Raw genomic sequence first — 14,130 nt, 5'->3', positions numbered from 1 at the left:
GGTTAAAGGATGCTCGGTTACATCCAAATGGCAGGTATGGGTGTATTGACACACACACTTATTTCTCTGCACACTGAAGTGCTGTTGTTTTTTTGTACCATTACTACTTCTCCTCTCTATATAAACAGATGACATACAAAAGCTGTGTGCTATTAGTCATTCTGCATGTTGGCAATAAGACCCTTTTTCTCGGTATGCATCCCCTGCAAGTTACAGCAATGGCAGGATCAATTCCAAATTGCCACTTATCACTATTCACTCAGTTCTGAGTTCATTCGAGTTAGTGCCATCTTTGTGCAGAGCATGGTAAGTTTACTAATTTTACTCTCTCAAGCAAAACCAAAATGGAGCCCAGTGCAGCTTTGAAACACTGCAGCTGTATTTTGTCCCACTCCACTACAACAAAACAGAAATAAAATCAAACGGCATCATGAGCAAAGCTTCACAAAAAAAAAAAAAAAAGTCCCATTCTATAGAAAATGTTCAATCTCCAAAAAATGTGCCTGTGATACAAATATACATTGTGTATGTATCAAACTGCAATCCTAATGTGAGACTTACTGCTTCAGATTTTTTTTTTGACTGGGACTTGCCACTGAAAACTGCCCTTGTACAGAAAGGGCCCTGGGGTAGAGGGCAAGGAGGAAAGGAATAGAAGTCCCATTTGCAGGTCAAAAAAGGTACTTCGAGAGCTGGAATAGGAGCCGAGAGGTGCCAGAACTTGGGGGGTCACAGCTGAAGTGCCAAGTTTGGAGAAAGGGAAGCAAAGGACCCCGAAGACACAGGGGGTGGATTTAGTGGTTTTTCCTTTGCGTAGGGCTGTCCTCACACTCCGTGCATACAGAAGCAAGTGCTCACCCTCGCAGTCAGCGTCTGTTTTCCGGCACAGACACATGCAGACACCCAAGGATGGGGATGCTGCTGAGCACTGGTCCAAGCTTCGCACAGCTCTGCACATGCCTGGTGGGGATGTACACAGGTCCCTCAGGGGAGCCTTTTTAAAGAACCTAAAAAGGTTTTTCTAGGAATAAAACACCTTCTGACTGAGACCATAAATAATGACTTTTGAGTGCAAAACGCTTCAGTGCGCCAGGCTGCAGCAAAAGCAGGGATGCAGGATCCCCACTTGTGGGATCCAGCTCTAGGGCTCGATGGAGGCCCAGCTTCGCCCATCCTTGGGGGTAGTGTTAAGCTCCCATTTCAAATATGTGCTCAGTTCTGGGCACATGCAAGCAGCTAGTGGTGGAAGGATGATTTGAGGTCTCTGCTGGGCAAGAACTAAGCTGGTATTTTATTTAAATAAAGTCTGTTTTGCACATCTATATAAAAATCCCCTTCTTTTTTATTCTCTCTTTTTGCACAGCGAGAAGCTGTAGATCTGCCTATCCAGGGATCTGCCTGTGAGCATCTTTCTTTTGGAAACTCAACATCAGTTCCCACCTCTCGGAGGTTTTCTGTACTTCCCCATGTGCAAGCTCTTTACCTTGTGTTGAAATGAGCCCCCCTGAGCTCCTCGTCCAAATGTCAAGGCAGTCTGATGGCAGCCATCCTCTGCAAAAGCTGAATTACAACTCACCTGAGAAATCCTGATTTCCAATAGTCCAGGTGCTACTTTAAGGACAGACTTTGCTGGTGAGATTAGGTGGTTGAAGAGAGGGAAGAGAAAGAAAAACAGAATGATTTTGAGATTCATTATCTCAGCTGTGAGGAATGGCTAATGTCCCAGACGGCTATTTTTAGCCTTTGCCACCTTTTCCCTCCTCCTGGCAGTGAAAGCATCGTGCCATCACCAGGATATTTGCATCAGAGCTCACTGCACGAGCCTGGTGGGGTTTACAACGCATCAGCCACAGTCCTGAACAAAATACTTTTATTGGATATAGGTTTGGTTTCATAATGAAAATCGAGAATATAGATCTTTTTATTCTAAAATGACATTTATCCACTAATATACAAAAAGCCTCTATTTAGGACCAAAAAAAAAGAAAAAATATTCCTGATTGCTTGTAATGTGTCTGGATTCTTCCTTCTTTAAGAAAAAAGAGAACATTATAAACACAGCTGATGTATTTTTTTTTCATTTTTTTCCTGTTAGTTGTCAGGGTTGTTAACACAGCTCCTTCAAAAAAACAAGACCAGCCTCCACAACTCTGCCTCAGTCTTTTTTGGGCAGAAGCAACTGATCCCAGCAAGACATGGAAATCGGCCACATCTCCACATTCACAGCGTGTTTGCTCGTCCATCCCCCTCTTTCTGACCACATCAGTGAGACAGAAACACTATCGCGATACATGAGAAGCACAAGTGTGAGGCAGGAAAGCAGCTTGTGTTAGTGCCATGAGTTATACATGGTGCTGAGTCAAAGCAAGGAGGATTGTGCAAAATTGAGGCTGGAGTTTTTGGTCTGCCCTTAATTCAGTTCCAATACCTGCCTTTTACCCACTCGGAGGACTGGGCCAACAGAGCAATATCAGGAATTATTATGTGCAGGCACCCGTGGGTATTAATGGCAAAACAAGTCTCAGCCTCCTCCCCAGGAATGGAAGGGGGCGTTTTGGTTTTCAAAATAAAATTAAATTAAAAAAAAAAAAAAAAAAAAAAAGAAGAGAGATAAAACTGGACACACGAAGGGCTTGGCAGAAACCAGGTCTAAGAAACATGAGGGATGCAAAGACTAAAGGTGCAGAGCAAACCCGACGGTGCTTGGAGGCCAGCGTGGGACACCCTCGCTGCCTCTGTGCCTCCTCCAACCAGGGGAAAAGAAAACCGTTTTACCTTTAAAAGTCGATCTGGCAGGGGAGGTGGGAGGCAACCGCTAACGAGAGCTCCGCAGCAAGATGTGCCTTGAAAATGCCCTGAAATCCTGAGTCACCTTTAACATCGCTTTTTTTGGTTTGGTTTTTTTTGGTCTTTACCCGCTTGGTGAGTTCTGAGTCCGGTCTCTCCCTCCCATCGCACCCCCCGGAGCAGCGACCGGGGCGCAGGGGGAGGCACGAGAAGGGATAGATTAATTATGGGGCAACTACTGAAAATTAAATACCGCCTCGGAGAAGTGGAGAGGGAAGCAGGAGAGGAAGGGAATGCCGATGTGGTAAAGTCTCCCGTGCACCTGGGAATCGAGCATGAGGGAGGCATTGAGAGCCGGGCCGAAGCCACCGCTGGCGACTAAGGAGCCACCGAGGCTACCGACCGGGGTCTCCCTGGCCGCTTTGGGGGCTGTCCCGGGGGGCTGCTGCCTCAGCCCCTGGGCGAGGATGCTCTCGATGCTGAAGCTGCGGCCCCTCGGGCCGCTCTTGTGCGGCGGGGCGGCGGCGGGGGCGGGCGGCCGGGGGGCAGCGGGGGCCGGGGCGCCGCCGCAGCGGGGGGGACCCCCGGGGGGACCCGCTTCCCCCCCGCCCGGCCTAGGGATCCCCTCGTCGGCCGAGTCCGCCTCTGCGCTCCCCTTGGCCCTTTTGGGTTCATCGGGGCGAGCGGCCGGCCCCGGCTGTTCGCCGTCCGGGGTGGCTGCGCCGCCCTTCGCCTCCTGTGGCCCCGGGGCTTTGGGCTTCCTCTTCCTCCGGCGGTAGTTGCCGTTCTCGAACATGTCCAAGCACCGGGGGTCCAGGGTCCAGTAGCTGCCCTTGCCCGGCCGTCCCTTCTCCCGCGGCACCTTGACGAAGCAGTCGTTGAGGGAGAGGTTGTGGCGGATGCTGTTCTGCCATCCCTGCTTGTTGTCGTGATAGAAGGGGAAACGGTCCATGATGAACTGGTAGATGCCGCTGAGGGTCACCTTCTGCTCCGGAGCTTCTTTGATGGCCATGGCGATGAGGGCGATGTAGCTGTATGGGGGTTTCTGCGGGGGGTCCTGCCGGGAGATCGCACCGCTGGGGGCGAAGCCCAGGGCGGCGGGGAGATAGACCATGGAGGGGCTGCCCAGGGGGGAGAGGTGGCTGCCGTAGATGTGGCTCATCGCCGGTGGGCTCTTAGCTCCGGTTCTTCCCCCTCGGAGCCGAACGAAGGGACGGGGAAGGGCAGGAATCTGGGACGAGTCCACCGGGGAGCTATTTGTGCGAGCTCAGATCCCAACCCTGCCTGAAGGAGCTCGCTCTGCCTCTGTCCCTGCTTCATAGCTCTTAAAAAAAAAAAAAAAAAAAAAAAAAAAAAGTTAAATAATTGTTGTAAGTTTGCTATTATATGTTGACTTAGCACTGGAAAATAAATTGTCTCTGATAAACAGTCGTTTGTGTTCTCAGCCCACCCACATTAATTAAAATTTCATTGCTACAAAACTCCAAGCTCGCTCCACGTGTCTTGCTGGTACCAGCCAATGGTCTCCGGGTTATTCCTTCATTTGTTTATAGAATTAATCTGTTGATAAGTCTGCCCACCCAAGTCGAATCAAGCTGTGTTTATTTGGAAAAATTTCCGGGCACCCAATATATAAACGCACTGATCTGATGTTTGAAATATCACGTCCACCCTTTGACGCTGTAAGCACACACAGCGGAGCAGGATGTACACTGCTGGAGCTCGGGGAGGAGCGGGCAAGGATCCCCGCAGGAAAACTGGGGCATTCAACCACCAAAAAAATGACAAAAAATAAAAAAAAAAAAAAAAAAAGAAAGGAAGAAAAAGGGATGGGTGAGAAGAGAAGGCAGTGCTGCGACGGGGAGAAAGGGAAAGGGACTGTCTGGGATCCAGGTGTGGCGGGGTTCCCGCACCTCCCCATGCCCGGCTCGGAGCGGTGGCCGGACCCGATCCTGTCCCCGCCGACCCTCCCGAGTCGTGACGGGCCACCCGGGAGTGGACGGAGAGACCCCCGGGCTCAGCCCCGGGCGGGCAGGGCTGTGCAGGGGGACACGGCCGGGGGCTGCAGCGAGCGAGCTTCATAAAAGGGGAATTTGGCAGGCGTGGGGAGGAGGGTCAGTATTTGTGAATGCGGGCCTGTTGCTTTATATTATGTACTTTCCTGTTTATAACAAGGAGGGGGATTATAACAACTTTACAAGTGCACACAGCTGGCCGGTGCTTACATTAGGAATTTGTGATGCTCTTTTTCTGTATAAACGTCCAGGTTTGGGGTTGTGTTTTCTGTTGTTGGATTTTATTTTTTTTTTTTTTTAATTTACTGATGTAACTGCTTTAATCCCAGGCCCTGAGGGATTCCGATGCAGCTGAAGGTGTCGGCTGTCTCCCCAACCTCCCCCCCACGGCTCAGCTCCCGGGGAGACCCTGTTCCGTGGAGCATCATTTCTCCGGGGGAGGGAAGAGGAGGCCTGAGGGGAATCTCTTCCTCCCCGAGAGAGAAATATCCCATCAGTGCAGATCCCACGACCATGGTGGGACTTTCACCTGGCAGGGGAAGAGCAAAAGCCCGGCCCAAGTGATGCCCCCCACCCCGGACCTTCCTGCAAGCTCCTCTTCACCCGTGGGGTTTCTCGCCCATTTCTGCTCCAATTCTGCTGTTCCTCCAGCAAATCATGGAGCGAATGGGCTTCATCCCCGGGGTAAAAACCAGCGCGATGGCTACAGAGCCGCAGATGAGCCCCGAAGGCTGCAAGTCGCCATTGCGAGCCTGGGAAATCCAGCCGCGGTGCGGAGGGAGGTGGCTTCTCGGGCAGGGGTGGGGGGAGTCTCCTCGCTCACTGGCTAGTCCCACGCAGGGGAAGGGAAACCTCCCCCTCTAACACCTCCCTTGCGGGGAATGTCGCGTCTCTCCTCCGCGGTGCAAACGCCCGCCGCCCCCCGGGGCCACAGGAGCCATCCGACGTGCCATAAATGCAAAAAACTCCCAAATAAATGAAGAAGGGGAGGCAGAAGAAAGGTTTGGGGAGAGGGGGAATCCCTCCTCTGACAGTGGGGACCATCCTCCCCGGTAGCATCCTCGCAGGGGAGGGATGGGGCAGAGCCCAGCTGCTCTCACCCGCCCGACGCATCCTCAGGGCAGCCTGTCGAAGACGAGGGTCCCCCTCAACCCCCTCCTCTCCCCGCCTCGGGGAGTCCCCCGCTCCTTGGGACACTCCAATCACGGATTATTATTATAAAACAATAAATATTCGCGTGTACGGCAGGAATACAGGCACACGGTCTCATTCCCCGAGCTCCCTCCCCCAGTAAAATTCTTCCTTCCTCCTTGTTTTCCCAGTAGGAAATCCTTGGAGGCGGAGATGCGGCTTTTCTCTCCGCTCCTTCTTCCCAGCTCACGGTACTGCCTGCCGTCCCCCTCCTGCTGCCTCTGTCCTGCCGGCGGCATCCCTGGGGCTCCCTGCGTTATCCGCCCGGGAGCGGCTCTGACGGCTGCGGGGGGGGGTGCTGGGGAAGCGAGCGGCGCGGCAGAGAGGGTTTGTTGTTGTTGTTGTTATCGTCGCTCTCTCCTTGAACAGGGAAAAAAAAAAAAAAAAAGAAGAAAGAAAGAAAGAAAAAAAAAAAAAAAAAAAAAACGCGAGCCGGCGATGGAGGCGCTCCTGGACGTGTTTCCCCTCCTCTACGGCTGACAAGCCCCTTTTAAAGCAGCAGCGAGGAGCGCTCCCTTCCCGGGCCCCCAGGGGAGCGGGGCATAAATCAGTGCTCCCCACTCCTTGCTGTATCTCGGCCCGGCGGGAGCAAGGGTGTAAATCAGTGCTCCCCACTCCCTGCTGTACCCAGGCCTGGGAGGAGCAGGGATGTAAATCAGTGCTCCGGACTCCTTGCTGTACCTAGGCCTGGGAGGAGCAGGGGTGTAAACCCAGGCTCCTCACTTCTGCTGCAGCCCGGACTGGGTTTCCTTAGACACAACTTCCTGGAGAGGCCTGGCAACCCCTGCCCACCCCTCACCCCCTCACCATGCATGGTGCTGTACTGTTGCGATGTCACTCAATATTGACCCTGGGCTGGGGGTATATTTCTTTCTCTCCCAGCCTTTCAGCCCCTGCTATGGACTTTCTGTAAAGTCCCCTCCAAAGGGACAGAAAAGCTAGCGACCTTCCCCGAAAATGCTACTGTCCAGCATCTTCCCAAGGTGCATTGACGACCTCCAGGGGAGGTGGGGTGGTGTGAGTGGGACCAGACTGCTCTGTGCCCAGGCTGTGCAGAGGCCTGAGTGGCTTCCTAAATGGAACGTGTTTTACCCGGGTCCTGCAGCACCAGGGAAACGCTCCCTCGGCTTTGCTGCAGGGACACCTTGCACAGGGACTTTCATGGTGGGGACAAGATGGAAAACCTGTTCCTTCCCCTTCCAAAATCTGGAGCTGTCTGGGCTTTTGCACAATTTGCAAACCCACAGGTTAAAGGCAGCACAGCAAGAAATAAATTTTTTAAAAAATAATAAAAAAAAAACCATCCACCAACCTCATCTGCTGCCCAGAACAGCACTGGGACCCAATCCAGTGCAACTGGCCATGCAGCATCTTCAGCCACCCCCTGGGGTCAAACTTAGCCCTCCTGATCTGCGACAGGGGAGGTTTATAGTGGTCCTTCAGCTGCAAGGGCCTGAACAGCCCAATCCAGACGCTGCTGTCTGCAGGATCTACTCTGGGCCTTCCTCCTTCCTTCTTCTCCCTCTGCCCTGGCTGGGCTGAGGTCACCTGTCATGACAGACACCTATTGCATTCTCAACCCCCATATCTCAGCTTTTAAGTAGGCTCCCGAAAAGGTCCCTTTGGTCTCACCTTGCTTGTGAAATCAGCCTACCAAAAGAATGCTCTCATCGGAAAGCCAGAGGGCACTGGGGCTTGAGGGATGGTGGCAAATGACACCCCCTCATGCCCCAGGATTGGGCACAGCAGAGGGACAATGCTCTCAGCCCCCAGCCCCTACTCCCAAAATCCTGAAATTCTGCTATCTCCAAAGCCAAGGCACAGCAGGGTGGGGAGGGGGAGAGTGTCCCACCAGGACGGTGTGGCAAAACAAACATCAACGAGGGGTTGTGGGGGGAGAGGTGTCCCCTTAGCCTGGCTCAAGCCGCGGCTCCTGCAGGAACTGTCCAGCAGCAGCAGTGGGGGGGGACGGCAGAGCCCTGGGGGGACACCCCAGCCCCCAGTATCCCTGCCCACTGGTGAGGGGAAGGGTCCCCGTGTACCCAGCCGCCGTGGGCAGATGTGGGAGCAACAGTGGCCCCGGGATTTAATGAAGCATGTGGGAAAACCCACAGCGGCCACCTGATTTCAGGCACCTCCAGAAGGGGACAAAATCCACAGGGAAGGTTCCTGGGCCGGGAACCTTTTACACTCGTACCCTATTTTTTTTTTTTACCCTTCACCCTATTTATTTTGTCTCTTTCGAATAGCACTTTTGGGTTTGTTGCATTTAAAAAAAAAAAAAAAAAAAAAAGAAAACACACCCTCTGAGAGCCAGGAAAAATCGCAAGAGTTTTACAAGAATGTTCCTTAAAATAAGGATCAAGTGAGGCTCAGACGTTTTTTCTCATTTCAACCGAGAGTTTCAGTACCTGTTGCCAGCTTTGTAGCGCATGCAAAATGTACCCGAACAAAAGCAGATTAATATAATCGATTTTAACAGTCTGCTACGGGTATAACCACTCCCTAGCCCTGCCAGGGCTACGAGGGGAATTGGGGGGGGGGGCTGCAGGAGGTCGAAGTGGGGGCCACGGCCGGGAAATGTCTCAGGGAAATATTGGAGTCTCTGCGGCGTCTGGGAAGCTGGGAAAGAAGCGGGGCTCCAGCAAGCTGGGCTTAAGAAGTCCCAAAGAGCCCTCCTAAAGTCTGCTTCAGGCTTTACCGGCATTTCCATGCCTTTAGCATTGCAACCCCCCGCAATTCTGAGTTTAGCAAAGCCGCTTTAACAGGTTAAGGTTGATTTGGGGAAAAGTGGCAACATCCGTCAGTACCAGCCCTTGCGAATAGGAGCTTAAATAGACTTTTTTAAAAAGGTTAAAAATCAGCCATATCTTCATACGGCTGCGGATTTTAAAGCTTAAAATGATTCCGAAATGAACTTTCCGCCTTCTTCCGGACTCCGCAGTGAGTCCGGGTTTAAACGATCGCTCTTATCACCCGCACCCACTCGTAGCCTTTTGAGCTTCCTTTAAAAATAAAAAGGGAGGAGGGTGGAATTTTATTTGTTTTCTGTGATGGAAAGAGCCGGTTCCGGGAGCTCAGACCCGTGAACACCGCACAAGGCCCGCGCTTGCAGGGACGGGGCAGGGGACACAAAAATCCTCCTCCCTCCAGGTCCTTTCCTCCCCCCCCACCCCAGCCCGTTCTCTCCATTAGAGGCCTGGGAATTTTCCCCAAATTTCAAGCTAGTCAAGGATTTGGGATTGAAGGAGAGAATCAGTACTAAGACCCGGCCCCCCCGCAGTGCCTTATTCGTTTCCCCACGCAGTTGTATAAATTCGAGCTCTCCATGTGAACTAAACCTTTTATCAAACAAAATAATCATGATAAGAAACCTTCAGACTTCAGTAAAACGACTTTGTTTTAAAAACAACCAGTTTCCTGCATGAAGGAAAGATGAAGGGAGGAAAAAAAATGCAAAAAACACATATATACACAGACAAGCGCCAGACTTGGAGCAGAAAAAAACAGCATGGATTTATTTTAAGGTAAGTACAACAATTAGGACCACATAAGACAAACGAACTTTGAAGCAGGTTAAAGCAAATAGTCCTTAGGAATGGTCAAGGTGAAATCTATTTTACAGAACATCACACGTCGTAAATAATAATAAAAAAGTATCAGATACTTTGTCTATTTTTTCTTTCAAAAAAAAAAAAAAACCAGCAAAAATAAATTATTTCCTCGTCTTGCGAAAAAAACAGCTCTAAAATGAAAGAAACTCTATTGCATAATTGTACACAAAAGAAGAAATCACTTGTCATTCATTAATTTGGAAGTTAGGAATCATTGGGCGAGACAAAAATAATCCAGTGAACTCAACTTTAAATATTATATTAATGGCTCTGAAAATCAGCCTGATTAGAAATCCACACATTTTTTACAGCACAACAGAGAACTTAAAAATACCCAGGACATATATTTATATATATATATTTATATACTTTTTTTTTCTTTTAAAACGTATAAATGGTCGTGATATTGGTCCATAACTTATTTTTCTGAGACCCCCTATACTTTAGCATATAAAATTTGCCACTTAAAGATAGACATATATATATAGAATTATTCATTTTTTCATTATTTTTAATTTTTGTTTGTTTGTTTTTAGGAGAGATCCCCTTTTTCAAGTAGAATTTACTCGCCTGGAATTTAAGAAAGCCAAAAACGAGGCTTGGGATCTACAAACTCTGTGGCTCCCAGGTCCATGGGGAAACTGTCAGATTTTTTTATTATTTTTCCTCCTTCTGAAGTGTTTGGTGTGGTTTTAATTCTCCTGATCTTCTTTTTTTAGTAACAATAATTATTATTAATAATTTTTTTTTGGCGGATGGCCCTGGGTGGGGGCTTGGGGAGGGGGGGGTCGCGGCTACTCAATACTTAGTGCAGTCGTAGGAGTAGGGGGCGGCGTGGCGATATAGGGAGGGCGCGGATCTGTAGGGGATCTGACAGGCGGAGTTGCTGCTCACCTGATGCTCGCTGAGCGAAGCGCTCTCCATCCCCAGCCGGTGCGAGGTGAACATTTCCCGAACGTTGGGAAAAGTCTGCTGTTGGGAGCCGAAAGCGTGGCCGGGCAGGTGGCTCAGCTCAGCCCCGTGGTTGAGGTACCAGGAGGCCGTGGGCTGCCCCCCCGCCGCCCCTCCTCCGTGGGGATGGTGCCCGGTCCCCAGCGCACCGTCCTGCCCAGAGGACAGGCTCAGGGTACCGAGGGGCGATGGGGCACCGGTGGGATGCTCGGGCAGCCCCTCCTCCAGCGCTGCGGGGGTCACGCACATGTGGCCCGGCCTCTCGCCGCTGTACAGGCTCATGGCCCGCATGCTGCAGTGGTAGCTCCCACTAGTGTCCAGGGCTTGGCTACACGCCGCGCTGTAGCCCGACGGTTGCCCCGGTGGGTAGCCCAGGGCCATCCCGGCACCCGTCCTGCCCGAGGCGGCACTCACCGGGCTGAGATCCCCCGCGGGGGAAGTCCGCAGGGTCATGATGCTCTCCACGCTGAAGCCCGGGAGCCCATTCCCGGCGGGGTGATGCTCAGGCAGGGAACCCTCGGGGGAGGCGGCCGCGGGGGGTGAGGCGGCGCTGCGGGGGCTGTCCCGCATCGCCCCGCCGCTGGCCGGGCTCAGCGTCTCCACCTTGGTGATCACCGGCAGCTCGGGAGATGCCGTCTCGCTCTTGATCACCACCTTCTTCTCGGAGGCCGGCGCCGAGGCGGAGGAAGAGGAAGAGGAGGAGGAAGCTTCCTTGGGAAGCTCGGCGCCGGGCAGCCCGGGGGGCTTGGGCTGCTCCTTCAGCAGCCGTTCCCGGGCCTCCTCCTTCTCCTTGGAGACATCCTTCTTCTTGAAGCGTCTCCGGCGGCGCAGGAAGCTGCCGTTCTCGAACATGTTGTAGGAATCGGGGTCCAGGGTCCAGTAGCTGCCCTTGCCCGGCTTCTTGTCGTCACGGGGCACCTTGACGAAGCACTCGTTGAGGGACAGGTTGTGACGGATGCTGTTCTGCCAGCCCTGCTTGTTCTCGCGGTAGAAAGGGAAACGGTCCATGATGAACTGGTAAATCCCATTGAGCGTGATCTTCTTGTCGGGGGCGTTCTGGATGGCCATGGTGATGAGGGCGATGTAGCTGTAAGGTGGCTTCACCAGGTCCTTGGGGGCAGCGGGTTGGTGGGGGTGGTAGGGTCCGTAGGAGCGCCCCATCCCCGCCGCGTATTGCTCGGCGTGGCCCGAATAGACACTCATGGGGTTGCCCATGCCGCCGTACGTCCCCGCCGTCCGGTAGTAGTTCTGCTCGCTTAAATACGGCACCACTCCCAGAGCGTTAGGGTCCGAGACGGAGTAGCGAGCCTGCATCATGGAGAGGGGCTTCCCGCGGCCGGGGAGGAGAGGAAGAGGAGGACGAATAGGGTGGAAGGGCTTCACCCCCGTCCGGGACCCCTCTGAGTAGGAGGAAGAATGGAGAGAGAGGGAGAAAGAGAAGAGAGAGTCTCAAAGAGGAGCTAAATCCCAGCGTATCCTCTAGCAGCGGCACCGCAGCAGCATCCTTCGGGTCGCCGGGGGCAGGGTGGTCTCTGGCGGCCTCTCCCTCCCTCTTTATGACTGTGATTCTTGTATACACACCGCTCTTGCGGAGCGGGAGGCGGGGAGCGGGAACGGGGGGGAAGGCCTGTTGTCGCAGGAAAAGGGAATTATTGAAAAAAAAAATAATAATTAAAAAAAAAAAAAAGAAAGAAAAAAGCCAGTCCTTGTCACAACAACCGCTGGAAATCTTCCGGGGCCCCGCCGGCTCCTGGCGAGGGGTGCGCGGGGTGCGCAGGGGTGCGCGGAGCCGCCGAGCTCCTCGGCCGCGTCCGCGGAGCTTCAAAACTCGCCCCGCGCCGCCGCCGCTCTTTTACTCCCCGCTGGCCCCGCCCCCCGCCACCGCCCCCTGCCAATGGCGGAGCGCGCACCCGCCACCGCAGCCAATGGGAGGGCGGCGGCGCCGGTGAGTGGCACACGCAGGCACACGCCACACACACACACGCCAGCGCTTTGCCTGACTCTGAAATTATAGATACACACATAAAAAAATTATACCCATTCCTCCCATCTATAATTTTAACGTTTTGGCCCCAAAAAGGAGCCGGCGCTGAACGGCTCTGGCCTGGGTCTCCGCTAGCCCGCGACACCTTCCCTCGCGCTTCATGAAAAAAGCGAAGTTTTTAAGCACTTTTTGTATTTTTTAAAAGCCAGGTTGATCTTCAGGACGGCGGGAGTCGCGACACAGCGCTCGTACCCGCATCGCCGCGCGGTGCCGGCATAACGGGTGCCCCTGTGCCGGGCAGGTCCTTTTTTTCCTCCTTTTCTAAATATATTTATTTTAAATGAAACGTTCCGGGGGTTCCTCCCCTGACTCCGGGAAAGGCCACCGGGTCCCAGCCCACGTTGCTCGCCCGGTGACGAGTGACATCCCGCCCCGCTTTGCCCCATGCACGCTGGGGGGCTGAGAGGTTTCTCTACCTCTTTGGGGGACTTTAAGGGTATTTTATTATTTTTATTTTCTAAAAGAAAACAGTGATCGCACTTAAGGGACCTTTTCTTTTTTTTTTTTTTTTTTTCGTTCCGGCCATTGAGACGGATTTTCTTGTGCATGTGAAATCCGCCCCTCTGTTTTTTCTCTAATGATTTCATTAGAGGCAATCAGAGCGGGACAATTAGGGACGCATGGTGACCAAGTGTAAACCCAGGTATCAAGGAAAACTGCTGCGAGCTGCCCTGTCCCAGCCGGGAGAAGCGCGGATCTGCCCAGCGAAGAAATGAAGGTGGGAAACAGAGAATTCCCCCCATTCCCGCCGCGGAAAAAAAAAAAAAAAAAAAAAGTCACCGCAAAATCGATTCGAGCCCGAAAAGATCAAGATAAGGTTGAAATGAATTAGCTGTCACTTCGGCAGGGCTCCTTCCCGCCGCCTCCCCCAAACCCGGCTGCTCCTACTCTGATTTCTCAGCGGTGATTTTTTGGTTTCTTACACTGTAATTCTGCCTTTTCCTCCTTGCAATTTGTGGGGTTTCATAAGGCTTTAAATAAAGACTTTCCCCCCCCCTTTCCCCCGAAGTCAGATTGTGATTCAGATTGTGATTTTTGCTGGCTGCTGGTACGAAGGATCCTTTTCCCCGTGCCCAGCCGGGGACCGCAAGCGGCTCCGGCCGTGGGAACTCGGCGGTGCTATTAATTACCGGAGATTTTCTTAATAAGAAAGGAAACGATTTTATGCGATAGTCGGGGAAAAAAAATATATAATAAAAAAGATGCAGCTCCTCTACAATGAGGTATGGTTAAAAATGATCTGCAATGGGAAATTTGATTGGAAAGTTTCGCCGGACGCTTCGAAATTTTTATTTAATTTTGATGGAAATAAATGCAAACGTTCGGGGACGGTTTCATCAACCGAGAAAACGTCCGGCGGATTTTTTATGAAAACAAATAATAAATTTTCCGAGGACTGCTGATACTTTTCACGTAAATGCACGGCTATCGAGAAAACATTTTTTCTTGAATAAATTGGAACGACTTTACATTTTTATCTTCGGTTTTCAAAGAAATCACATTTCTCATGAAAACTAGGGCGTTTTCT

General features: G+C 52.1%; 2 protein-coding genes across 2 annotated transcripts; both read right to left on the bottom strand.

The window, feature by feature from the left end:
* Positions 1 to 1,853: 1,853 nt before the first annotated feature.
* Positions 1,854 to 3,949, bottom strand: FOXL1 (forkhead box L1). The gene has a single exon (XM_065028852.1). It carries the CDS (start codon positions 3,947 to 3,949, stop codon positions 3,023 to 3,025), a length of 927 nt encoding a protein of 308 aa, XP_064884924.1. The 3' UTR covers positions 1,854 to 3,022.
* On the bottom strand, positions 3,915 to 12,418 carry FOXC2 (forkhead box C2). The gene is made up of 2 exons (XM_021290884.2): positions 10,502 to 12,418; positions 3,915 to 4,111 (listed from the first exon to the last, which is right to left on the bottom strand). The coding sequence occupies exons 1-2, from the start codon at positions 11,873 to 11,875 to the stop codon at positions 4,055 to 4,057; spliced, it is 1,431 nt and encodes a 476-aa protein (XP_021146559.2). The 5' UTR covers positions 11,876 to 12,418; the 3' UTR covers positions 3,915 to 4,054.
* Positions 12,419 to 14,130: the final 1,712 nt, after the last annotated feature.

The sequence above is a fragment of the Columba livia genome, chromosome 13, assembly GCF_036013475.1.
Source record: "Columba livia isolate bColLiv1 breed racing homer chromosome 13, bColLiv1.pat.W.v2, whole genome shotgun sequence".
Lineage (NCBI taxonomy): Eukaryota > Metazoa > Chordata > Aves > Columbiformes > Columbidae > Columba > Columba livia.
Note: the sequence above shows the minus strand (reverse complement) of the source record. Positions and strands in the feature narration are given on the sequence as shown.